This window comes from Ovis aries, chromosome 4, assembly GCF_016772045.2.
Source record: "Ovis aries strain OAR_USU_Benz2616 breed Rambouillet chromosome 4, ARS-UI_Ramb_v3.0, whole genome shotgun sequence".
In the NCBI taxonomy this organism is placed as follows: domain Eukaryota; kingdom Metazoa; phylum Chordata; class Mammalia; order Artiodactyla; family Bovidae; genus Ovis; species Ovis aries.
Window position 1 is genome coordinate 5583514 of NC_056057.1, and position 27650 is coordinate 5611163.

The 27650-nt window shown below is 48.8% G+C and overlaps 1 protein-coding gene across 4 annotated transcripts in view; it reads left to right on the forward strand.

Annotated features, from left to right (window-relative positions):
* The window catches only part of COBL (cordon-bleu WH2 repeat protein), a 305488-nt gene that overhangs the window by 221840 nt on the left and 55998 nt on the right, over nt 1–27650 (forward strand). For 2 of the 4 annotated variants that reach the window (XM_042248330.1, XM_042248331.1), the window contains 2 exons: nt 3379–3517; nt 7010–7180. In XM_042248330.1, coding sequence (XP_042104264.1) covers nt 3379–3517; nt 7010–7180 — 310 coding nt within the window. The remainder of the gene's footprint in view (nt 1–3378; nt 3518–7009; nt 7181–27650) is intronic. The other 2 variants (XM_060414416.1, XM_042248332.1) reach the window with 1 other exon arrangement.

Consider the following 27650-nt stretch of genomic DNA (forward strand, 5'->3'; position numbering starts at 1 on the left):
TTCAATCCCTGGGTCAGGAAGATCCCCTGGAGAAGGAAATGGCAACCCACTCTAGTATTCTTGCCTGGAGAGTCCCCATGGACAGAGGAGCCTGGTGGGCTACAGTCCAGGGGGTCACAAAGAACATAGAGGACTAAGTGACTAGCGTGCACACACACACACACACACACACACACACACACGCACACACACACACACACACCAGAAGAAAATGAAAATAAAGAGTTTTTATTGAAGTATAGTTGATTACCAATGCTGTGTCAGTTTCGGGTATACAGCAAAGTGATCCAGTTACACATCTATCTATTCTCCCAGATTCTCTTCTATTGTAGATTGTTACAAGATACCGTGTTCCCTGTGCTAAACAGTAGGTCCTTGCTAATTATCTAGTTTATGCCTAGTAGTGTGTATATGTCAATCCCAACCTCCTAATTTGTCTCTTCCCACCACTTTCCCCCTTTGGTAACCATAAGTTTGCTTCCTTTATCTGAAGGCTGTGTATCCCATTTAGATTCCACATATAAGTGATATTACATGGTATCTGTCTTTTGCTGTCTGTCTTACTTAGTGTGATCATCTCTAAGTCCATCCATGTTGCTGCAAATGGCATGATTTCATTCTTTGATATAACTGAGCAGAAAGACGTGTTTTTTAAAGATATAAATTAACAGCCTCAGAGAGAAAAGAGAGTATATCCAGAAAACAAGACATGAGTGAATGAGTGAGTGAAGTCGCTCGGTCGTGTCCGACTCTTTGTGACCCCGTGGACTGTAGCCTACCAGGCTTCTCCATCCATGGGATTCTCCAGGCAAGACATGAATGTATTTCAAAAAGATACAACAAAAAAGAGTGCTTGGAGGTTAAAAATATAGTAACTGAAAACTTAAAAGCCAAAAGAGTTGGATAATGAAATAAAGGAGATTTCTAAGAGAGGGGGTAAAAAGGTGTTTGGTTTTTTTTTTTAATTAGTCAAGAATATTCAAATACAACACAAATGAACCTATTTACGAACAGAAACAGACGCAATTTGCTGTACAGCAGAAATTAGCACGCTGTAAGTCAGCTTTGTTTCAATTAAAAAGGAAGAATACTCCAAAAAAATTAGGAAATTGATTTAGAAATCACAGTGTTCAAGTAATTGGAATCCTTAAAGAAAAGAGAAAACAGATAAAAGGAAAAAATCTTTGAGGAATAGCACAAGAACATTCTACCGAATCACAGGATGTACGGACCGCGAGTCCGTGGACACCCCAGCAGAGGGTAAAGAGCAGTTTCACCCCAGGCATGCCTCAGGGTGGTCCGTGACCTAAGGAGTGAGGCAACACCCAAGCCTGCGGCAGGAAAGATGACGGACAGCCAGCCTGGGTGGGGTGTCCTCACCACAGGGTTGCAGGCCAGGAGGGGATGGGGTGAGCCCTGAGCATCCTGAGAGGTTTCTTACCATCAGAGACCCCACGGGCACCGTGCGGATGGCTCAGTGTAGCAGAATGCAGACATCCTCAGATTTTCCAGATCTCAAAAATTCACCCCACATCCTTCTTGTCTCAGAAAGCTGATGGTCACCTTGCCCTGCTAAAATGAAGTGAATTTTTTAAAGGCATAGGATCCAGGAAACAAAGGATAAAATATCTGGGTAAACAAATGACCAGGAAACTCAGCAAAAAGAAAAAAGTTAGAAAAAAAATCAGTTATCAAGTTCAGAGGAAACAAAAGTTCGTCTGGAAAGAAAACATAGTCAATATATAGTTTATATGTCTTGGTTAGAGAAACCTGCTCTTGAAGAAAACTTCTGTTTTCATAATTATATCTACTATAACTCTATATGGTTAACTAGTGAATGTTAATTTGATTCTCGTGATCTAAAATTTTTTTTAAGATTTGGGAGGAAAAGTGTATGGGGGGGGCGGTGCGGGGAGGAGGGTGTAGGCATTATGGGTCTCCTGTGCCTGTGTCTCCGAGAACTTCTGGGGTAGGAAGCAAAATCTAACATGGGGAAAATCCGGGAATAGCAGAATAAGCTTATTATTTAGAAAAACAGGGTAAATGCTAAGTGAAAGACAGTTTGAAGTGGCTGCTACTAGAGTGGGCAGGTTTGACTAAGCTTTGTGGAACTGTTTGCCTTTTTGTGGCCATGTTTTTCAAAAAGAGTTTGAAAGTTATAGGAGGTGGTTATAATATATTGTGATAGAATAATAGAAAGAATATGACTTTTAAAAGAAAGCAGAAAGCCCAGAAAAATGTTTGCCAACTGTTAGCAGTTAATCTGAGTGTCATTTAAAGGATTTTTCTTCCTTTTATAATTAAAAAAAAAATTGAGATATGTATTCCTGATGAAGTTGTAGATTTTTACAGAGCCATACTACAAACACATACTGCACACACACATGCACACTCACGCTACACACAAATATACGCACTACACGCATGCACACACTGTCGTTTAGTTACTCACTCATGTCCGACCCTTCTGCAGCCCCATGGACTGTGGCCCACCAGGTGCTTCCGTCCGTGGAATTCTCCAGGCAAGAGGATTAGAGTGGGTTGCCGTTTCCTATTCCAGGGGATCTTCCCCACCTGGGGAACTCCTGCACTGCAGGCGGATTCTTTACCACTGAGCCACCTGGGAAGCACACACACATACATATACCACACACACACTTGAAGCACCAGGTCTGGCCCAGAAGAGGAGGTGGCCTTCCCTGGGAAGCAGAGCCACGTGCCCTGTCCTCTGGGAGCCTGCATGGATTAAAACACGGGGCTCCAAGAGCAGGACAGGAGGCCCAGCGGGTGGTGTCAGCTGCACCCCTCCCAGGATGAGCCCTTGAAGGACTGGGTGTCCCTGGATTTGGAGTCCGAGGCTTCTGTCCGCCCCCCAGTGCAGGAACTCTGTGCACATCCTCACATGTGACGAGGTGCTCTTTATGCCCACGTTCAGCAGTGACAGTGGCTGTACGAAAGCCTGGAGAATCCCATGGACCGACAAGCCTGGTGGACTTCAGCCTGCAGGGTCACAGAGTCAGACACGACTGAGCACAGAGGTGCAAAAGCTGAGGACCCCCTTTTGCATATTGACACTGAGGGGAGATTTCCAAGTCTTCTGATGTGCCTGCAGGCCCTGGGAAATGCAGGGCAGAGCTTCTGCCCTCTGCCACCTAGCGGTCTTGGGGGCATCTCTGAACATCCCTAGACCCTGACAGGGCCACTCCCGGGCAACACAGCCCCAGTCCTCACACCCCTGCCTCCATTGCCCACACAGGAAATCCAGTGAGGGGACTGGCAACCTGCCAGCCCTCCTCGGGGTGCTCATCACCGTGGCCAGCTTCTCCACGTACACGGCCACCCTCACACTGACCCTTTGTCCTTCTTTGTGCTTTGCAGATGTCTCTGGGGTCGCAGATTGACTTACAGAAGAAGAAGAGGCGGGCACCGGCTCCCCCTCCACCACAGCCCCCACCACCCAGCCCGCTGGTGCCCCCCCGCACGGAGGACAGGGAGGAGGGCAGGAAGGGCAGGACGGGTGAGTGACCGTGTCTGCACGCCTCTGGGTGCTTGGCCTGCATCTTAGCGCTGCTCCTCACCTCTGCAGTGGCCTCCTCCGGGATGGCATTAACCCGAAGAATATTTAGGCTAAAGAAAGAAAGTCTGGAAATAAACAGTCGTGAGTCATGTAATACCCTGCAGGCATTTTCCGGGGGTGGTGCAGGCATTTAGAAGGTGGGCCAGTGGGGAAAGGTGAGGGTGACTGAGGAGGCTCTGGAGGGGGAGCCTGTGCGTGTGGCTGGGAGTTGGTGTCTGCTTGTAGAAGGCGATGAGTCCAAGGGTGGAGCCCACGGATGACGGTGTGAAAGACTTTCAACCCAGGGCCTTTAAAGATCAGGTGACAACAGTTCAGTCACTTTTTGAGCACACCAGTTCTATAGCTTTCATATATGATTCTCTTAGAGAAAAAGGGAACCCAAGTTAAAGAGGGTGCAATCATAATATAGTTTAAAAGGGTGCAATTATGTGTGAGCAGAAAGACCTATTAGATCATAATATCCTACTCCCATCCCTAGGTCCGTGAGCCAGGGCTAGCCAGTTTTATTCTAAAATCACTCACTGTTTGTTATTTCATTTACGGAGGGACCAAGGTAAGCCTCTGACACAAGTGCCTCAGCCTCCTTACACGGGTGCTGTTCAGTCTCCTGGGTACCCTCGTGGTCTGCCCTTGACCTCATGGCTGCAGCCCTCAAAGGGAAAATATGCCCAAGGATGCAATGTCTCACTGTTAGTCCCTAAAACTTTCATGAGAGCTACTTGGCTGTTTGTCAGCATTTTCCCCTGGTTAGTACGTTGCTTTTAATGTCTTAGCATTTCACAGCGTGGGAATCGACTTTTCTAAGGAGCCGTAGCCTGTATTTCATGTCAGTGCATCCTCTTTCCCAAAGGAAAAGCTATCCAATTTAAAGGATCAATAGCTCCTTCAGCTAATCCTGTTTTTTCTCTTAACAGTGAGACCCCTATTCTGCCTTCTAAGCCGCCTCCTCACTCTTTTCATAAATGCATGATGAACTCAGATTGAGAGTTCCCTGTTGAAATTCTTAGAGGCATCCATGCTAAGGGTAGTGGCGATGTGTTGAGTCTGGTAAACCTCCTGGCCAGACCAGCCCATTTCAGCCCCAGGAAGGGCCTCCTGATGGAGCCTTGAAAGACTGAGGCCCATCTCTGATGAGCTTAGAGATTCTGGCATGGGTTGGGCTGCTGATACCCAAGGGGATCAAAGGAGAAGAGAGATGGGATTTTAAAGTGAAAACTATGGTGATAGTTCCCTCTACAAAGAGGTGTGGATGGTAGTAACTGGGCATGAGTCTATCTCTGGTCCACAAACTTGTTTGTGAGGATTAAGGAGGAGGCCAGAAGTTCCTTTCCTCCAGACAATAACTTTGAATAATTTTTGAGGTCAGGGGTCTTGGCCATTTCAAGGCAGATTTCCATCACCATCAGAAATCCCCATGAATTAAAAGCACAATATTGCCATCACAAGCAGAACTTTTAACCAAAATCTTGGCTTTAGGTTAAAAGATAATGCTTTAAAAGTAGTTCAAACCAAAACGGAATACGCTGAGGTTTTTGTATCAGATCCCTAGAGATCAAAATGTTTTAAATGTTTGGGACTTGTGCTAAAGTAGTATTGCAGCTGGCTGGCGTTGGGTCTTGACCCAAGTTTCTTGCTAAACAAAACCAAGGCTTCTAGTGGTGAGCCTCTTCGTCTACCTGCCTTGGGGTTGGTGCTGTTTTGTCCTTACCTGTGGGCCAGGCGAACCACACCCATTCAGACTGCCTTAGCTCATTTGCACTTTGAGAGAGGAAATGATATGTAGACATAGGAAAATTGATATTTTGCTGTGTCTAAAGAACTATAACCAAGAGAAGGAATAAATGGATATAACCCTTGATGAAGAAATGAAGTCTCTTAATATTTTGATTAATAGTCTGATAAAGAGCATGAAGTATAAGACTCTATTAGTTACTAGACGAGTCTAAATGTTAGAGCTTTAAGAAACTTTTTTAAAATGAATATAAAGAGCACAGTTTATGACACTAGTAACTCATATCCTGTGTCAAGTCACTGACTTTCAAAAATGTTATTAGCAGATCATTTTCAAAGAAAATTGTAAATAAATCCCCAATGCGAGTAGATCAAGGAGGGTTGCTCTGACGGTCTGAGAGAAACACAGGAGTGAGGGACCCCACTTCTCTCCCTTTCTCCAGCCAAGGACCATTTTTGACACAAAGTTTGAAAGCTATTACCACAAAAAAAGAGATTGATAGTGTAAATGAGCTTAAGGAGGGAAACAAAATTAGGGGATTATTAAATTATAGTAGATGATAAATATAAGCAGCAAGAAGAAGCCAAAAAAAAAAAAACCTGTGAACTTGAAAAAGACTATGGTGAAGAAAAGGAGTTCCTTAGGGAGTTTTAATAGTTGCAGGCCCAGAATTTAAAAATACTGTGCCTTCCAAAAATATAAAATAATTGGATCATGTGAGAGGTTGGATTTGGTGTAGGGTGTGGCTCCATTCGGTGCCAAGAATGGCTGGATCCGGTGCTGGGTGTGGCTGGGTCCGATGTGGGTGTGGCCGGGTCTGGTGTGGGTGTGACCGGGTCCTGTTGCGGGTGTGGCTGGGTTGGGTGCCAGGCGTGGCTGGGTCAGGTGCTGGGCATGACTGGGTTCGGTGTGGGTGTGCCTGGGTCCGGTGCGGGTGTGGCTGGGTTCGGTGCGGGCGTGGCTGGGTCAGGTGCCAGACGTGGCCGGGTCCAGTGCGGGTGTGACTGGGTCGGGTGCCGTGTGTGGCTGGGTCCGGTGCGGGCGTGGCTGGGTCAGGTGCCAGACGTGGCCGGGTCCAGTGCGGGTGTGACTGGGTCGGGTGCCGTGTGTGGCTGGGTCAGGTGCCGGGTACGACTGGGTTCGGTGTGGGTGTGCCTGGGTCCGGTGCGGGCGTGGCTGGGTCAGGTGCCAGGCGTGGCTAGATCTGGTGCCGGGTGTGACTGGGTCCGGTTGTGGGTGTGGCTGGATTGGGTGCCAGGTGTGGCTGGGTCTGGTGCGGGTGTGGCTGGGTCTGGTGCCGGGTGTGGCTGGGTCCGGTGCGGGTGTGGCTGGGTTGGGTGCCAGGTGTGGGTCGGGTGCCGGGTGTGACCGGGTCAGGTGCCAGGCGTGCCTGGGTCTGGTGCGGGTGTGACCGGGTCCGGTGCCGGGTGTGACTGGGTCTGGTGCAGGCGTGCCTGGGTCCGGTGCGGGTGTGACTGGGTCGGGCGCCGCGTGTGGCCGGGTCCGGTGCGGGTGTGTCTGGGTCTGGTGTGGGTGTGGCCGGGTCCAGTGCCGCGTGTGGCCGGGTCCGGTGCGGCTGTGCGTGCGTCTGGGGCCGTGACTTTGTCCTTGGTGCGGGTGAGTGCTGGTGACGTGCCTTCTGTGGGAGGCGGAGAGCGGTGGCTTCACCTTCTGAAGTGCCCCCTGTTGATTCCATGTAGGTGTCGGACGGCAGGTGCCACAGAAGCCCCCCCGGGGCGCCGCTCGGGCCCCCCCGCAGCTAGTGCTGCCCCCGCCCCCGCCCTACCCGCCTCCCGCCGCGGCCGCGGCCCAGCCTGCTCCCGGGGAAGGCGCCGCTGCCCAGGCCTCCAGCCCAAGGCCGGGCCCCGCACGTAGGTGCTCTTGGTCCCCTCCGTGTCGACGCCTCGTCTCCGCCGTCTCTGGTGTCGGGGCTGGGTTTCCAGACTTTCCGTTCTTGCCTGGGGATGTGTGTGCCTCTCCCCTCTGGCTTTTCTCGCTAAACGCTCGACGCAGTGTGTCTGGTTAACAGTGAACGCACTCTGGATGCCAGGCGGGCACCCGTGTAACATTGTTTAACCCATTAATCATTCAGAGCGCGGTTAGAGTTCAGCCAAAACTGTATTCTGTGGGCCAAGGCAGCCAGCCAGGAGCGGAGAGATGTTCCTCGAGTTAGAACCGGCCTCAGAATGCTCGCCGGTGTCAGCGCAGCACAGCGTGATGCAGTCATACAGCCCGCTGCGGCCGGCTGTGCATGCCGGTGGGCAGGGGGCTGTGCATGCCCGTGGGCAGGGGGCTGTGCATGCCCGTGGGCAGGGGGCTGTGCATGCCGGTGGGCAGGGGGCTGTGCTCCAGAGATGCACGGGGCTTACCCATTAGAGTCTGTGAACCCAGTGGCCAAACGTTAGTCCTGAAGAAGGGGAGGCTGAGGCCCCAGGAGGGGACCAGCCTGATTTGAGTCTAGAGACAGCCAGAATCGAAAACTGGTTTTGTTTCTGCTTCCTGTCACACCCTGTCTGAGATCAGCCCTTCTTAATTGTTTCCTGGGATTTCTTTTGAACTTTAACAAGCACTGTGTAGAGCATCCCTGCTTCCAGAGGGCCTAGGCTCTTTATATATACCTGCACATACGTACAGGGTTTCCTGGTGGCTCGTGGTAGAGAGTCGCCTGCCAATGCAGGTTTCATCCCTGGGTCAGGAAGACCCCCTGGAGAAGGAAGTGGCACCCCACGCCAGTATTCTTGCCTGGGAAATCCCATGGACAGAGGAGCCTGGTGGGCTACAGTCCATGGGGTCGCAAAGAGTCAGATGTGACTCAGCGACTAAACAACAGTAACACACACACACACAAAGGGCATCATCCATGTACTGAGCCTGTGTGTGTCCCGACTTCAGGACTCCTGAGCTATGCAGCATGCGTTGTTATAAACCAGGTACCCGCCAGGGTTGCATTTTCCCAACAGCATAATTTCTCTGTGCATTCCACCCGGGGAGCAGCTGATGCCTATGTGCCCACTTGAGCTCTGCAGCCCTCTGGTTAGGAAGTTCATCCTTTTCCACCATCCGACCACTTGATCTTTTTCTATCTTCCTTGGAAATGACAGCTAGCTCCCTGCCAGCTTCTGGGTAGAGAAGATAATTGTTGAATTACTTACCAACTTTCTCTAGGCAAAATAATCCTGATTCATTTTATCTCTTTTCACAAAAGACTTCTTTTTCATCCTCAAAATACGTTTGATCATCTTGACATTGGGCCTACTTCCAAATGCAAATGAAGTTTGTAGGGGATTCAGATATGGAGGATTAGACAGATGAGTCAGAAAGATGACAACCGAGGCTTGGACAGCTCCGGGGCTGTTTCATCCCTGAAGAGGGTGGGTTTGAAGCTCCGCACACCAAGGCCCAGGCTTTCAGTGGCTGCTCCTGTGGCTGCCATCCTCACCTCCGCGGATCGTCCTCCCTGGGGAGCCGGTCGGAGGAAGGACTGGGTGGAGAGCGGGGTCCCTGGCAGTGAGGAGGGGCCACCACCGGGGGCCCACACTGGGTGGGAGAGCCAGGCCTACAGGTGACTTTCTGTCAGCCTGCAGACCCCAGTCTCCCCCAGCCTGCCTGGGTTTGAGGGTGGTGTTGGCATGTGTGGCGTCTGCCAGACAAAGGACAGGATTTAGCAGCTGCTTTTCTTTTGATTTGGCCATGCCACATGGCAGGCGGGGTCGTAGTTGTCCGCCCAGGGCTGAACCTGTGCTTGGGCATTGGAAGGGCGGAGCTCTAACCACTGGATGACCAAGTCCCCAGCTTGTTAAAAGCTGCGTCATCCTGGAGGAGAGTTTGTTCCTGCGTCCCTCCAGTGCTGAGGAGCCACACCCCTCCCACCCTTGGGAGCCTTTGAGACAAAGGTCTGTGCAGAGGTTGGACCTGCACCAGACAGAAGGGAAGGTCCCTGGTGTTCCCGTCTGGAGGCTCCATCTCCTTCTCAGTCCTGGGTCAGTTACACACCTTAGTCTCCCCACGTGCGTTTCCAGGGAACTTCCCCTGCCCTCCTTCCTGCTCGTCCTCTCAAACACGCTCACAGAAATGCCAGGAAGAGAGCACAGAGGCACAGGGGGCATGAAGATAAGGGCCCATTCGTGCTGGGACCACCCAGAGCCCTGCTCCTTCTGCCCCCGCCCTTCCTCCTCCCCTCCCCACTACCAGCCGTGGGTGCCCCGGGAGTTAAGGCATCCACTTTGAAGCATTTACTTACCTAATTAGCAGGACTCTGCTGAGCGTTGTTTACAGTGTGAAAAACTGGAATCGACCACTCAGCCAGGGAGAAAGCAATTCATCGGCTTTGATTCAGGTCTTTTAATACGTGAAAGAAAAAGAATCCTTTGTTTTCATTTGTCTGATGTACTTACATCGTGCTGAAATATGGGTACTGCTCTCCGCCTGTCTCCAGGGCACCTTGGGTTGTTGGCACGTAGCGTACTGGGTGTGATTTTGCCACCCTGTCGGCACACACACCTCACCTGCGCTCTCATCAGACGCCCACTTATTTATAGCCGTGGGAGCTCAGTAGGGATATTCAGATGCCAGCCACACACACTGGTGTGTTTCCTCCTGAGTTCAATGTTAGACCTGTGTTCTCTGAGAAGCAATGTGTCTGTGGTGCAAACAAGACCTGACTGCCTGGAGGCCAGGTGAGATCTCGCTCTGTGCTGTCTGGGGAAAGCCGGTGAGGAGGAAGCTGAGCCTGGAGCAGCTTCTGCACTGGCCCCAGCCTCACAGGTCCAGCAGCCGACATTAGGTGTCTTTGACCTTCAGTCTCAGCTGGCCGCTCCCTGCGCTTTCCTCCTCCTGTGCCGCAGCTCCAGCCAGACCCCTTCTGCTGTGCACCTTGTCTGTGATCTGTACCCTGGTGGTGTCTCCACCTAGGTTGTGACAAAGAGGTGAAGTATGTTTTCTTGGAAACCAGTCGGCACAACCAACGATAGGATGGAGAGAGTTAAGTAGCAGTGAATCAATAGTAAGTGGATTTGCAGGCAGATGTGAGAAGGTGGTAGAGAGCATGTGTGTGTGCTCAGCCGTGCCTGACTCTGAGACCCCACGTGCCGTAGCCTGCCAGGCTCTTCTCTCCATGGGATCCTCTAGGCAAGAATACTGGGGCGGGTTGCCATTTTCCTCTCCAGGGGAGCTTACTGACCCAGGGATCAAAGCCCAGGCTCTTGTGTCTCCTGCCCTGGCAGGCAGATTCTTCACCACCAGCACCACCTGGGAAGTGACAAGATATGAAATAGGTCCTCTGCACCACACCCTTGATTGTGATCTCGCCTGCTCCAGAACCTTCCGTTCAAGCCATCTCCCTGTCCCTGGTCTTGGTTGCTGTCCTCACGCCTTTACTGGTGTTCCTGTCACTGCTCCCAAGCCTCCCTTCCATCCCTGGCCTTCTGCCAGCTGATGTGAGCAACAGCTGGGCCCCAGGCCCTGAGCCAGGACAGACCTTCCTTCCCATTGTGATGCTTAAAATTTTAGCAGCACTTGGCTCCTGGCTATTAAGATCATGCTGACCCAGAACAGAGGCACACTAAAGGAGGTGTGTGCTAGCCAAGTGCCATGCGTACCTGGGGCTCCTGGGCTTTCCTTTGAAACTTCCCTGGTGGCTCAGAGGGTAAAGCGTCTGCCTGCAATGCGGGAGACTTGGGTTCAATCGCTGGGTCAGGAAGAGCCCCTGGGGAAGGAAATGGCAACCCACTCTGGTACTCTTGCCTGGAAAATCCCATGGACAGAGGAGCCTGGTAGGCTGCAGTCCGTGGGGTTGCAAAGAGTCGGACATGACTGAGCGACTTCACTTTCTTTCTTTGGGCTCTTTTGAAATCGAAATTGGTTTGTAGTCAGAAAGTCACTGTACCCTAGTGTGTCTGTTTGGTTCTAAGAGGCCTGTAAGTGACTGGCCCTTCAACTGCTGGGGGCCCGCCTGGACGCCAGATTGGTCTGAGCGCTTCCTGTACTCAGGCGCTTGTCAGCAGGGTGGGGCCCGGCCTGCCCTCTCCGAGGAGCCTGTCTTTAGCGTGGCTGCCCCTCCCTGTCCTCCTCCAGGCGCTCTTCTTCTCCTCAGCATACTCGCTGCTAGGTCTGTGTGTGCTGATCCACTAGCTGGAGCTGCTTGGAGGCTGTCCTGGTCAAAAGGGCGTCCAGCCCCAGCCCTGAGGTCTGTCTGTGGGTGTTCTCCACAGTATCAGCAGGGCCTCACATGCACGCAAGCCGTGGAGACGGGGGGCTTGTAGCAGGCATCAGCATCCCAGCCGGGGCCCCCATTCCTCAGCGGTCTCCTGGTCTGGGCCAGCTGTCAGGGAGCCCTCGATGCCCCCCACCTCATGTTCACCCCCTGTGTAGCCCCTCCTCTTGAACATGGACTCCCATCTGACAGCGAGGATGTGGCTGCACTGGAGTCACCTGTCACCTCTGAGATCGGGTGCAGTCTCTGGCTTCCATCTGGAGCCTCTCGTGTGCTCACCCCAAGGGAAGCCGGCTGCCACGCTGAGATCTGCTCTACAGGGTGGGCTACATGGCAAGGGCAGAGGGAGCCTTTAGCTAACGCTCAGTGGGGAACTGAGGCTCTTCGCCCACTGACCTGAGCGGTGAGTCCTGCCCACAGCCACCAAGCAACCCTGCACACTCACACAGGCTCCCCAGTCGAGCCTGCAGGTGAGACCACGGCCTTGGTCCACACCTTGATTACAGCCTGTGAGACCCAGAATCAGAGCCGAGCCCAGATTCCACACCCACACAGACTACGGGATGGATTGTTGTGCTTTGAAGCCTCTACATTTTGAGTCGTTTGATCCATGGCAGTAGATAACTAATACAGGCTGCAAATCTTCTGTCTTAAGCCTGCTCAGGTAAAAGTCTCTCACCTCGTGGAACAGGAGTCCCAGGAGGACACACTTCAGGGCTGAACCTGAGGCCCAGAGTTGCCATCAAGGGTCTCCCTAGTCATCTCTGAGGTGGGCTTCCTCCTCAGGCTGGCCAGGGCCCCATAGCCATTCCCTGCATCCCATCCAGATGCCAGAATTCTCAGAAGAGGGGAAGACACCATTTTCCTAGTAGTTTCATAGGAAAAGGAAGCCTTTCCAGAAATGGCCAGCTGCAGAGTTTCTCTCGTGTCTGGTAGACCCAGGTTGGGTCCAGGGCTGACCTAGTCCCTGATGAGAATGGAATCCCAGAAGAGGAGTCAGAGGCATCCTGACTGCCGGGATGGGAGTCAGCTTTCCCTGGGCGTGTGGAGCTGCTGGTCAGCACAGGAATTCTGCTCACTGGGACATGTGAGGAGTACATACTGCTTCCATAACCAACAGTGTTCACCGCATGCGGGATGCAGCCTGTGATTTCCTTCTTGCATCTGGAGAGCAGCAGGTGCAGAGGGAAGACCAGGTGCCAGGGATGAAGACGGGCACATGAGTCAAAGCAGTGTGGCCACACACCTGAAAGGCAGAAGTCACCAGGGCGCTGTCCTCCTCCAGGGACAGGCTCAGTGCAGGACTGGCCGCTTCAGGGCTGAACCCCGCCTCCATTTCTCATTCCTGCTTTTACAAACCAAAGGGGTGACTAGAAATGCTCCTGGCATTAGCACGTGCGCTCTTAGAACCCAGAGATGAAAGGATTCAGTTTCCTGATAATCTTAGAAGCTAAGAGGAGAATAGAACAGGGTGAGTGAAGTTGTGTGTTCAACTCATCAGTCTTTGGGATCCTATATCTCATTTAAAGTCACTTTCTGTTGCAAGAAGCATCCGTAACTCTTCCATGGTGAATTTAACTTAGGGTAAACAAAACGCAGCCTCTTCAAAGTAGATCAGAGCAAATGTGAAGCTGCGTGGACTTGGCCTCTGCATCACTTGGTTCAGGATTGCGGGTCCCTTGGCCTGGTCCAAGCTGTCACCCTCTCCTCGGCACCCTGGTCAGGCCAGCCTGTGGGGTCTGAGGGGTTGAATGCTGGTGCATACATGGAAGAGAATGATTAAGCCAAGTGACCTCTCAGCCTCGTGGCACAAAGGTCATCGCAAGTAGGGTTTTGGTGATGTGTTTGAACTTCCCTTGCAGAAATGTAGCAACAGGAAATAGTAGTTCCTTGGTCTGTACACTTTAATCTTTTTGATTCTTATTAATAAGCTTTCATATTAACCTTTGTATATCTAATCACGTGCATTGGTGCTTCATATGCATGTCTAAGCGAGTATAGCTGTGCACATGGATTTCTGCCCATAACTAACCAGCTCACTCTCTGACTTCAGTTTTAGTTGAACCTTGATTGTGGATTATGCTGGTGGAGTTTATCCACTAACTGCACTGAATTCTTTAAGAAATCTGCAATATTTGTTATGATTAAGTTATTAACAAGTTAGTAGCTACTTGTTTCAATGACAAGACCCTGGGGATTTTAGAAATCAATGCATAGAGAGCTCAATTTGTTTTACATTTGATTTACAGATCCTCAGTTTGTTTTATATTTTTTAAATTTTACTGTCCAATGATTGTTCTTATACATTTTCCTACACCAGGCTTGAGGAAATCAGCCTTTCCTTGGGTATCCATTTCTAAGATAATTGGCAAAGGATTTTAAAGACATAGAGGGGAAAGGGAGCCATTGTCTCCTGTTCTAAATGATTTATAGGTTAAAGCACCACCATGATGACACCCCACTCCAGTACTCTTGCCTGGAAAATCCCATGGATGGGGGAGCCTGGTGGGCTGCCATCTATGGGGTCGCACAGAGTCAGACACGACTGAGGCGACTTAGCAGCAGCAGCAGCAGCACCACCACCACCACCACCATGACAACCATTGTGATGTTTCAAGCTGATCGTTTTTCAATTTGTAAACAAGTATTCCATTTTAAAGAACTTTGCTGCTGCTGCTAAGTCACTTCAGTCGTGTCTGACTCTGTGCGACCCCATAGACGGCAGCCCACCAGGCTCCCCGTCCCTGGGATTCTCCAGGCAAGAACACTGGAGTGGGTTGCCATTTCCTTCTCCAATGCATGAAAGTGAAAAGTGAAAGTGAAATGTCTCAGTCGTGTCTGACCCTCAGCGACCCCATGGACTGCAGCCCACCAGGCTCCTCCATCCATGAGATTCTCCAGGCAAGAGTACTGGAGTGGGGTGCCATTAGGAAATTCTAAATTAAGGGAATAAAATGAGAGAAATAAAGTATCTATTTTCAAATAGAAGATTTGAGTTTGCTCAGTGTAAAATTAATAATAACAATAACAAGAACTTGCATTGTAGTCGGTGTGACTTAGCAGATCTGAAAATCTAGAAGTATTCTGGGTCCGGCTGTGTGGTTTTCTGGCAGAACGGCTGTCAACAGATCCCCATGCTTCCAGATGAGAGCTTCTCTTGCTCAGAGAAGAGCCACTGGCTGGCCTGCACTTAGAGTGCACAGGACAGGACAGGAACTTCACTGATGGTCTCCCTATATGGGGGCCAGTCATCTTCAAAGTCACCTAACGTCTTGCTCTACAACTGGAAACAACAGTAAACACTCGGCCTGTTTCCAGACAAAGCAGTTAATTCTACAGTTCATGACGCAGTGGGCTTCCCAGGTACTCAGCAGCAAAGAATTTGCCTGCAGTACGAGACAAAGGAGATGCAGGTTCAGTCCCTGGGTCAGGAGGATCCCCTAGAGGAGGTAACGGCAAACCCACTCCAGTATTCTCGCCAGGAAAATCCCATGAACAGAGAAGCCTGATGGGCTACCATCCACAATGGTTGCAAAGAGTCAGACACAGCTGAGCGACTCAGCACACACACACACACACACACACACACACAGCTGACACAAATACAATTCTGGGCATCTTGTTTGTCATGGAAGCACCCTTGAAACTCTACGGGGTTGGGGGTGGGGGTGGGATTCAGAGCAAGCCCAGGAGAGCACTCCTGCCCTTCTTGTGTGTACTGGCTGTTTCCTTCCTGTGGCAAGAGGACCCGCCACACCGCCGCCCCTGCGGCCATGGGAAAGGGCACAGCGTCCAGGGAGACAGGAACTGGGTGGAGAGCAAGGGACCTTCTCATCAAAGGAAGGAAGTCGGCGACTGTGGGAGCAGTCTGTCCCTGCTCAGAATATATTTTAAAAATGGGTGGAAATTGTAACCTGTTATTATGGAACCTTGAAAAGCGTTACATCTATCCAGTATGAACTAGACTGAGTGCTACCTAGAAGCAAAGCAATAAGAATGATGATAGAGTTATGCAGTGTTTATTTTTAAAAAAAAAACCCTGTGAAATTATTTCCTTTTGCTAATTATCTTTTAGCACTTTATTTCCCAGCTATGTCGCTGACTTAAACAATTGAAGAACTTAGTGACAACTCAGGGAAGCCCAGGTGTGCACTCAACCTGGCTCATGCCATCTAGCTGGTGAGAGCAGATGGTTGAAATTTTTAAAGTTTTGCAAGCCAGCTGTTAAATAAGTGAAAGTGAAAGTTTCTCAGTCGTGTCTGGCTCTTTGTGACCCCATGGACTATACAGTGCATGGAATTCTCCAAGCCAGAATGCTAGACTGGGTAGCCTTTCCCTTCTCCAGGGGATCTTCCCAACCCAGGGGTCGAACCAGTGTCTCCTGTACTGCAGGCAACTTTTTTACCAACTGAGCTACTAGGGAGGCCTGTTGTTAAATAAAGCAATTATTAAAAGATAAAATACGTAAGCTTGAAAATAAATAATATTAAAAACAAAGGTACATATTAAAAACTCAGCACTTTCTAATTATTTTACTAATGTTTTACTATTTCTATGTTCTTGAGGTTATGTACATTGAATCAATGTGATTTAATAATATGATACTAGTGAAAATGCTGTATGACAGCACACATCTTCCCAACACCACATTCAGTGACTGATAAGACCTGGAAATCACCCGAGGAAGGAGCATTTATACCATGGACACTGGCAGAGGTTATATGTCAGGACTGGATTTATTGTCTGTTAATTGTCCAGGCAGACAATGTAACCCTGGGTAATGTTAATAGTGCAGATTAATTATAAAAGCATATCGAGCCAAGGCATTGTGAAAAGTATCCCCCCCCCAAAAAAAAATAAAACTGAAGAATGATTCTCCCATTTTTCAAAAACCATTATTCAACTCAGCAAAGTCATTCACGTGATGGACGAAGAAGCCAAGTTCTTCATGGTTTCATGTTCATCTTATTCCTTAAAATAAGATGATTAATCCACACTGGTGTCAAAAGTACATGTGTTTGTCAAAGGTAATAATAAGCTGGCCATAGGCAAAATAACTTGGCAAAAAATAATAAAAGGGTACTACTGTGTGTATCAATTGGACATATAAAATTTACAACAAGGACTGTTGTAGTTTTTATTGTCACTTACAAATTTCGTGCTACCAATTCTTTATCTCAGTGAAACCTTATCGTTGTCTGTCCCTTTTCCTTTTTCCAGAAGAGAGCTGGTGACTAACCATTTATCAGCCTCCCACCACAAAGCAATAACAAATATAAATAGAAATGCTGAAAAGAAGTGAAATAATTTGGCTAAGAAAATGGATGGCAACATTATCTTTGATTTTCTGAGTCACTGCTCAAGCTGTGAGTTGACACAAACAATCAAACAGGTGTCTGTGTCTCTCAGAGGTTTAATTTGCTGCCTAAGTTCAGGTTTGGAGAAGGCAATGGCACCCCACTCCAGTACTCTTGCCTGGAAACTCCCATGGGCGGAGGAGCCTGGTGGGCTGCAGTCCATGGGGCCGCTAAGAGTCGGACATGACTGAGCGAGTTTACTTTCACTTTTCACTTTCATGCATTGGAGAAGGAAATGGCAACCCACTCCAGTGTTCTTGCCTGGAGAATCCCAGGGATGGGGAACCTGGTGGGCTGCCATCTATGGAGTTGCACAGAGTCAGACACGACTGAAGTGACTTAGCAGGAGCAACAGCAAGTTCAGGTTGGGCGTAAAAAACAACTTTTCAATGTCAAGAGTTATGAGAACTTCTTTCTGGGTTCACATAAATTTAAGTTCTTCCTGGAAGTAAGAAACAGACAGCTTGATTTTTTAATGGTTCAAGATTTTTATTTAATATCATTATTGAGTTTGATTAGTTAAAAAGTGAGTAAGAATTATAAGCCCACCATTTTCTTACTGACAGCAGTCTTCTGAAATGTTGTCTTACAGATCTTTTGTGAGATGCTGTGAGTTTAGGCATAGCCATTCTGTTTTAATCCCTAAGCCTTGAGGCCTTCAGGGCCTTAAGGATTCTCCATGCAATGGCCTTTCATCAGACGGTCAGTCTCTCCCTGGGGAAAGTAGCAAGACCCAGAAGTTTCATCCTTGAAAACACTGGTCAGCAGGCACATGCCATTGATGGCCTTTCTCCAGCCCAGTAAATCAATCAGTATTTTCTGAATTCATGCTTGAGCCCTGCTTAGCATCAGCATTATCAAGGTTTGATTGATTGATCTGCAGTTGAGGGCATTGCTTTGCAGTGTTATCTGTTTTTTCCCCTGGAGTTCTGAAAGCAACTGAGACTTCTTTCCAGGAGGTAAAAATTGGTTTTTGCCTACCAGTTGCTCACTGTCTCTGCCTGCAAGGACTTTCAGGTTTCTGATCAAATTCAGATCATTTTCTTAGATAACCTCAAAGACAGCAGTGAGTGTAGTGCTGCTGATGTAGCTCTTCCGGGGACAGAATCAGGTGTGTTGGATCAATAGGCCCTTTGAACAACTGATACAGAGAGAGACTGGAAGGAAGTGCATGATACTCGTGAACTTACATGCAAAACAGATAGACCCACAGACATAGAAGACAAATTTGGGGTTCCCAAAGGGAAAGGGGGAGGTATAAATTAGGGGTTTAAGATTAACATGTACACAGCACTATAAATAAAATACATAACCAACAGGGACCTACCACATGGCACGGGGAGCTAACTATACTCAGCATTTTGTAATAACCTATAAGGGGAAAGAATCTGAAAAACAGATACATATAAATTATAACTGAGGGCTTCCCTGTGGCTCAGATGGTAAAGAATCCGCATGCAATACAGGAGACCCAAGGGCAATCGCTGGGTTGGAAGGATCCCCTGGAGAAGGGCATGGCTACCCACTCCCGTGTTCTTGCCTGGAGAATCCCATGGACAGAGGAGCTTGGTGGGCTACAGTCCATGGGGTCAGAAAGAGTCAGACACAGCGTAGCAATTAGCACAAAGCAAACAGCATGTAAGCTGAACCACTCTGTTGTAGGCCTGAAACTAATACAATATTGTGAATCAACTGTACTTCAATAAAGAATACACACTTTGAAAGCAAGAAAGAAAGAGGAGGAAACGGTAGAAACGTGGTCTGGCTGACACCTCACTCTCTATGCGGCGCTCAGTCCCCAGGGCCTCGGTGACGCTGAGAAGGGCGACGTGTGTCTGGGCAGTTTGTGCTCACGGTTCACCCTTTATTCTCCCCCGCAGTTTATTGCTGTGCGTCATTCCCTCCCCATGGCAAGCGCTTCTGATGGACGCCCCGCCCTGGAGCTCCGAGCCTCTGACTTTCCCCTGTGCCTCTGCCGCCCTGACTCTGACTCTCCTGTCGATCTTCCGTCTCTCAGCATAAAGGGCTCATCTGTACACCTGCAACTCACTTTCCTTAGAATTGACCTATAAGTGCAGAAACAACAGAGATTTGTTTGACTGAGGTCTATATTTCCTTGTAGGAGTAAAGAGTTTTATATGTAACTTCTAGGTTGATCATTTTCTGTCTGAAATTCCTCTTTCACTGATACATGGATATGTTTTTATTAAGAACCTTGATTTCTTTGAATTCATGATTAATTCCTACTTTTCTTGTTTGATATTTGGATGCAAAATTTCTTCTCCACTTTTCTTTCAGCAAGACGGTGTCCATAAATCGACCGGTGAGGGCAATGTGGATAGAACCGAAATAGTCCATCTTCCTGGTAAAAATAAGTGCCTAAGCTCATGAACTCTAACATAACCTGTAGGGATTCCCAACTCACGGCCTATGGTTATCCTTCTGGGATATGTAGGACCCAACTTTCTTGTAGATGTTTTTTAGGTTTTCTTATTACTGTATCCCCTGCCCTTTAGAGAATTAATGAAAAGCAAACAGGAAGAAGATCTTGTGTCTCACTTCATCTGTTCGTGAGGCAGGCAGTCATTCGACCACTGATTCACTGCACGGGGGTACTTGCTTGATGCCAGGAGGCTTTGGGGGCTGTGAGGCTGAGTAGCAAATGACCTCCACCCATGGCCGTTTCTTACTATGTCTCCCCATGGGAAAAGAGGTAGCCACAGTGCCACTTGATAAATGCTGGTCTGGAGGTTTGCACAAGTGGGGATCAGGCCCGGGGGTGTAGCTGCCACATCCATGTAGGAGTGTTGCCTGCTCTTCCTAGAGACTGAGGTCCTTCTCCCATCCTGAGAAAATCCAGGAGTCACCTCAGCAGCCCTAAGACAGAGCAGGTGAAAATACTCATGTGAAGACTTAGGATTTAGGAAAAAAGGCTTGCTGTGGTCAGTTTTTACTGTTGTGCAAAGATACATTTGAATTGGAGAGGCTTGTCACATTTCCCTCCAAAAGATTTTTTAAACATTGTTCTCAAAGTAAGAAAAAAAATCAGAAAGTGTTTTTTACTTAAATGACTGTTGTCTGCTTGATCACAATGAGAATCGTGGCAATAATGTGAGAATTATTGCAGCTGACATTGGTAGAACCAATAAGGAAATATAAGCTAGAGCTTCTAGAAATATATAGCTAGAGCTATGTGTAACCAATCTAGTGCCGCGTGGTGGGAAAAACACAGTGACAGATGTTACTCGCAAGGAAACAGAACAAGTTAGAAGTGTTCTTATTTGCATTGAAATAAAGAACTTTTGTCTGATAAGCAGCAGTCATTTGACTTCAAATCATTAATTGGAAACGTCTAAACAAGAAAAGGTTTCTGACCCAGACATTGAATATTGTCGAAGACTGTATGTAATTCCAGCCATAAGCATTTATGTAAGAAGTAGCTATTATTGCTGAAGACAGACAGCAGTAGGAAATCTTAAGGCCGAAAGTTAGGAGAAGAGCAGGGTAAAACTACATTAATGATATTGTTCACAGAATTACTGGTTAGGGGGACAGAAAGTATATACAAACATGTATCAAAGTCTATGAAAAACAGAGGACACAGATGTTGGGGGTGGGGAGGAACAAATGGAATGAAAAAGACCGAATTATATGACAAACTAAATTCAACCGGAGCACCGCAGATGTTCTGGATCACGAAGTTGGCCAAAGACGTGGATGACTGACAATACCTCGGGGATCTCTTTTGCCAAAGTGTCTCTCACACAGCTGGGTAAAATTCAGGGCAATCCAGTGAACAATTTCAGAGATCAGTGTGTGTCACGACACTGTGCTTACCGAGTATCAGAAACTTCTGGGAACCAGACAAGTTCATTTGGTTAAATGTTTTTTCTCAGGGCAGTTGCATTTCAGAGAGGTTCTCATTTCTAACTCAAGCCAGAACTCATCCCTCTTTGTCGGTCATCTCTTCTCCTTATAAGCCAACAGGAGATTTGTCTATTTCTTTTCTCCATGCTGTTACACATACTATCAAGAGCTGAACTTGCAGAAACACAGATTGTGTGTCTGACCAGAGACACGTGAGTCAAGCAGCCCTGCTGACAAGACCTGATTAGCTGTGCCCAGGGATGCCCTGAGGCCCTTTAGCCCTGTAACAAGGGCGACAGCAAACAGACAGTACCTTTATGTGATCTTTCAATTGCAGTGGGCTTAAGCTCTTCCATTTTCCGTGCAGAGACAGTGTCAGCAGTGTGCAGCGAAACAGCCATGACTTCTAAACTGCTACACAGTTTAGATGAAATGCTTTCCATCTTACTTCACTGGTACTTGTGACCTTCCCCTGTGAAAGTTCAGAGGCTATTTTCTGGTGAATAAATTGCTCCTAGTACTCTGGATGAAACAATTTGGAGAATCTTACTACTGTTTCCTCACTGGTATTTTATTTTCTCACCCATTTTAATCAATTACACATTACGTCTGTGTTTCCAAGGCCTATCAACTGCTAATTTTCACAGTTTCCATGTTAATTTGGATCCATCATATGATACTGTTTGTTCACAACTTTCATAACTCATGTCGTCTGATCCAAAATATGTGCTATGCAGGCTGACACTTTCCATGGCAAAACAAGCTTTTCTGTGACGGGGTAGGATTGCTTCTTCCAAACATTATGAGAGGGAGTGAGAGCACCTCCGCACAAGGATTGAAGGCACCTTGAACCAGCACAACGAATTGTCTAGAAATTAATCCACTCACAGAGTACTCACTGATTTCCCCTCTGAATTATGTGTGTACATGTGTGTATGCGTGCAGGCATATGAGTGTGCTCTAACTATTTCATCATTCACACCCAAGAAATGCAGAGCAGGAGGAAAACTCAAAATAGCTTTACTCCTTATGCATTGCCGTGGTAAAGCAACAACGAGCAAACTTCAAATACTTGGGCGAAAACGAAGGTTCAAATCTGAGATGAAATGAGACTTGGAGTTCTCTACGAGCTGAGTCCCTGGGCTTTCCTTGTCATCAATAGCAACACAGAAATGGTGACCCTTCTATCAACAATTCTGCCCAGAAAATTGTGAGATTAAATTTTTCCTCACTTTCTATGTTTATTCCACCCTTAAATGCTTTATATAATCCTTTTGCCTTCTTCTTAAGAAAATAATAAACTTTTTATTACTATGAAGAAGCTGTGTAAAAGTCAGAAAGTTGTATCTGCCTCCAGGAAAGAAAAAAATAATGCCCTTCAGTAAGGAAAAAATTGTAGAAAACAGCAACAGAGAGATGAGAACAACTGAGATTATTTAGGCTGGCTACATTGACTCCAGGGTGATAAATCTGCACTCCACTTTTGAGGGAGGAAAGTAACCCAACTGTAACCTAAGTCAGAGTGCAATAGCCAGAGTGAATCCTAATTCTTTCTTTGGCATTAGAGGAACTGGGATTGAGGAGAAAATAGATCCTTGTATGTTTTATAGGAATCAGCTCAGTTCAGTTGCTCAGTCATGTCTGACTCTTTGCAACCCCATGGACTGCAGCACGCCAGGCTTCCCTGACCATCACCAACTCCCAGAGCTTGTTCAAACTCATGTTCATTGAGTTGGTGATGCCATCCAACCACTTCATCCTCTGTCATCCCATTCTCCTCCTGCCTTCAGTCTTTCCCAGCATTAGGGTCTTTTCCAAGGAGTCAGTTCTTCGCATCAGGTGGCCAAAGTATTGGAGTTTCAGCTTCAGCATCAGTCCTTCCAATGAATATTCTGGACTGATAATGAGGAGTATAAAGCGTTCCTAATAGCTCAGATCCTAAACAAGATGGCACATGGCCATGTCTGGCCCACAGATGTGTCCTCCTTGCCAGTATTAAGTCAGATTGGCCTTGAACTTCCATCTCCTCTGCAATGAGAAAGAATGCTCGCGCCCTTAGGGCCCAGAGCTTACCAGCATTGGGCCCCACCCCCTACCCCCAAGGCCCAGCGCCTAGGAATCACATTGCTGTGGCTATTCTTGGGCTATGGTTTTTCCAGCAGGAGAATGAAGGGAAAAATGATGAAGTCTTACCATCAGGCTCTTGATAATAAGTGGACAAAAGTGAGAAAATGGAGCATAAATCTCTAGGGCTGCAGTTTCAAAGGAAAAGAGACAAAGCCCAATTCTGGCTGAAAGTAAGGAGTATTCACACTTCTGGCTGGTTCCTCTCGTGGAAGTTTCTCTGTAATCCCTGGAGCATTTGATGTATGACTTCTATCTCAGTCTTTTCTTCCCACCCCTCCCCTCAGTCCTCTCTTAAAGTATGAAAGTCGCCAACCCCGTGGACGCTGACCCTGAGTACTCTACAGTCCATAGAATTCTCCAGGCCAGAATACTGGAGTGGGTAGCCTTTCTCTTTTCCAGGGGATCTTCCCAACCCAAGGATCCTGCATTGCAAGTGGATTCTTTACCAACTGAGCCACAGGGTTCTTGGCCTCAAGAACACTGGAGTGGGTAGCCTATCCCTTCTCCAGCAGATCTTCCTGACCCAGAAATTGAACTGGGGTCTTCTGCATTGCAGGCAGATTCTTTACCAACTGAGCTACCAGGGAAGCCCCAGTCTTCTCTTAGGCTAGCCTCAAATCTGCACCCACAGAGCCAGGAAGAGGGTGCCCAGGGGGCAGGAGAGGGGTGTCTGCCTTGGGCATGTCCCTCTCCACCCCCTCCCATCACAGCTGTCGTAGGGGCAAGACCAGGATGAGACCCCGCCGAGGGCAGTGGGTGCCAAGCCTGAGTGTCCACTCCCTGGACAAATGCTCTGCGTTAGTGCCCTGGGGTTCCAGGACAGAAATATGTGAAGACTAAGTTCATTAAGTTCCATGAATATTAAATAATAGTGAGTGGTTTTAAATTGAGATTTTTTTTTCCTCTTTAGTAGTAGGTTGTAAGCCTCTTTTTACTATTGTAAGTTGAAGTATAGAAACCAAATAGATGAGAATTAGCAGTTTTTATTTTGTTTTTGTTTTTTTTTCTTTTAAGAGCATTAGCGATATATAGGGGCTTCCCTGGTGGCTCAGATGGTAAAGAATCCGCCTGCAACGTGGGAGACCTGGGTTCGATCCCTGGGTCGGGAAGATCCCCTGGAGAAGGGCACAGCAACCCACTCCAGTATTCTTGCCTGGAGAATCCCATGGAGAGAGGAGCCTGGCGGGCTACAGTCCAGGGGGCCGCAAAGAGTCAGACACGACTGAGCGACCAAGCACACAGCACACAGTGTGTGTAATCGGAACACACAGTTCCTGCCTATGTGTAAAGAAAGTGTGTCCTTTGGTAAGTGTTGATACACACACCCATCACTGCACCAAGACAGTAAAAGTACACGACCCCTCAAAAGTCTCCTCGTGTCACCATGTAATCACGTTATTGTGTTTGCGTCTTCAGTTCGGTTCAGTCGCTCACTCATGTCCAACTCTGCGACCCCATGGACTGCAGCACGCCAGGCCTCCCTGTCCATCACCAACTCCTGGAGCTTCCTCAAACTCATGTCCATTGAGGTGGTGATGCCATCCAGCCATCCCATCCTCTGTCGTCCCCTTCTCCTCCTGCCCTCAACCTTTCCCAGCATCAGCGTCTTTTCCAATAAGTCAGCTCTTTGCATCAGGTGGCCACAGTATTGGAGTCTGAGCATCAATCCTTCCAATGAATATTCTGGACTGATCTCCTTTAGAATAGACTGGTTGGATCTTGTTGCTGTCCAAGGGACTCTCAAGAGTCTTCTCCAACACCACAGTTCAAAAGCATCAATTCTTTGGCACTCAGCTTTCTTTATAATCCAACTCTCACACCCATACACGACTACTAGAAAAACCATAGCTTTGACTAGGTGGACCTTTGTTCACAAAGTGATGTCTCTGCTTTTTAATATGCTCTCTAGGTTGCTCACAACTTTTCCTCCAAAAAGCAAGCATCTTTTAATTTCATGGCTGCAGTCACCATCTGCAGTGATTTTGGAGCCCAAAAAATAAAGTCTGTCACTGTTTCCATTGTTTCCCCATCTATTTGCCCTGAAGTGATGGGACCAGGCACCATGATCTTAGTTCTCTGAATGTTGAGTTTTAAGCCAACTTTTTCCCTCTCTTCTTTCACTTTCATCAAGAGACTCTTTAGTTCTTCTTTACTTTCTGCCATAAGGGTGGCGTCATCTGCATATCTGAGGTTATTGATATTTCTCCCAGCAGTCGTGATTCCAGCTTGTGCTTCATCCAGTCCAGCATTTCTCATGATGTACTCTGCATATGTTAAATAACCAGGGCGACAACCAAATGAAACCCTATATGTGTAGCTAAATAGGTAACCTTGGGACAGTACTATCAATCTAATGGGGAAAGCTAACAAAATATACTTGTTAACACCCCAAGTTCTAAATCAGTCGAGAAATAAAGCTCTGTTGAAACTAGGAAAGCATCACAAGTGATGACTTTAGTGGGTTGATCCAGTTGGGTTGATCTGAGGGGAGGGAAAATAAGTAGCAACATTTTCAGCCAGAGCAGTAGCGTGGACGCATGTTGATGAAGTTCAGTCACACATGTGCGTCTGCACACATGGACTGTGGGGCCATCGCTCCTCTGTTCAGGTTTTCAGGAGGAGAGCAAAGATTGTTCTCATCGACATCGTTCTTTCCTGCTGAAGAGGCACACGTGGCTGCAGAAAGCTGAGTTTGCTCAAAGTTCACTGAATGGAGGTCAGCCACATCCCCTCTGCCTCCCCAGCTCCAGACCCACTGGTCCAGCCAGGAGCCTGGCTGGCACCCGGGGAGGTGGGCCCGGGTGACAGGGCAGCAACCGCTCATCTGCAGCGGCAGCGCCCCCTCGCCTCCCCTCCCTGCCAGGCTGGGGAGCAGCTGAAGGGCCGGCTTACTGACAGGGCTGGAGGAGCCTGGGTAACCGGTGTCTCACCCCAGTCCCCACTCCTTTCAGCCACTAGGGGAGGGACCCTTGATGGACGGTCTTGAGGAGAATAGAAACAAAAGTACAGAAAACACACACGAGGGCCCTGAGTTTAGGCTGGTATGACGTTGTAGCCCATCACACAAATAGCTGGCTTGAGTGGCTGCATTCATAGGATCCAGACCTCCGTGTTTACAAAGAAGCAAAAGCTTGGCCGGAGAAGTTCAGTGACTTTTCTGAGGTCACGCAGCAGGGAGACTTGTGCTCAGATTGGCAGTCTCCCCACCCTCTGTGTCTGGAGTGACCAGGATCTAAAAAGGAAAGTGAGTGTCGTGTGGGCATGCGGCTCTGTGTATCAGTACACCTGTCTATCAGTGGACTTGTATCTCTCTGTATCTCTCAGTCTGTCTGTCTGTCTGTCTGACATCTGTAGGTCCGAGGAGAGATGGTCTGCAGTGGCAGTCACTACCCTGCAGGTCAGTCCACACTCATGCAACGTGTTTCTGAGCCTGTCCCCCTGGCACACTCGCCCCGGGGCTGCAAACCTGACCACTAGCCCCCCCAGAAATAACCATCAGGCCCCTGCTTTAGTGTCTAGCTGAGCACACAGTTAAGGGGAACCTGCTCAACCTGTTGTGAAATCCGCAGTTATCCCGTGTGGACAACACAGCACGAGCGAGCGGCAGCCCCTGGTGCTTCTGCCCTCCCATCCGTGCCTGTCTGGCGGCAGGGCAGGCTGGCTCCCCTGGGGAGGGTGCCCATGAAGGGGGCTAAGCTTCACTGACCCCGCCCCCAGGAGGGACGGGCTGAACAACCCCTTGCACAGTGTGTGGGTAAACTCCTTCCCCTTTACCACCACCGTCTGAGGTTAGTGATGTTGCTGCTTCTGCTGCTAAGTCGCTTCAGTCGTGTCGGACTCTGTGCGACCCCATAGACGGCAGCCCACCAGGCTCCCCTGTCCCTGGGATTCTCCGTCTAAGGCCAGAGGCAAGAGTGGGTTAATGTTAAGGCAAGACTTGAAGTGTGGTGGTCAGGTCTGCAAGTCCACAGAGGCCTGCTGGACCTGCTGTTTGCTCTGAGGTGGTGGTCTCCTCTCTTTCTAGAACCATCCCTGCCTGCCCCACACACATAAGGCCAACAGTTACAAGCTCAGCTGCTTTTTAAAACCTCAGATGAGCACACAGGCCAGGCTGCACAAAGCTCAGAAGATGGGCAGGCAGAGCGTGGGCAGTTCGTGTTAGTGGCTGTCGAGCCCTGGAGATGCCGGAGGTGCCAGAGATCCAGCGTTTCCTTCCCCAGGATGGGGATCCAGCCCGTCAGTCAAGTCAGGCTGCGTGACCAACCCCACAACCCTTGGGGCCTAAATGCACACAAGATGCTTGTGTCTTATCGTCCCAGAGGCTGGACATCTGGGGTCAAGGTCACAGCAGGGCTGGCTTCCTGGGAAGCGTCCCGCCTTGGCGGGCAGACACTGCCTGTCCACCAAGTGCTCACGCGGTGCTCCCTCTGAGTGCACCCACCCTGGGGTCTCTTCCACTTCCCACTGAGATATCAGTCACACTGACTTGAGACCCATGCTTGCGGCCTCTTTTTAACTTAACCTCGTCTTTAAAGATGGTATTCCAGTACAGTCACATGCTGAGGGACAGATGGCTGTCAGGATGTCAACGTATGAATTTGGGGATCACCACTCAGCCCGCAGCAGCTGGTGCTGTTCATTGCCCCAGTTTTCCGGTGGGATGACAGGGGCTGCGGAGCCCGTGCCAGGCCTGCAGCGGCGGCGCAGGGCAGCACCCAGGCTCCAGCCCCAGGCTGGGCCCTGCCACGGCCCGGCCCGCCACTGTTATCAGTGATCGTC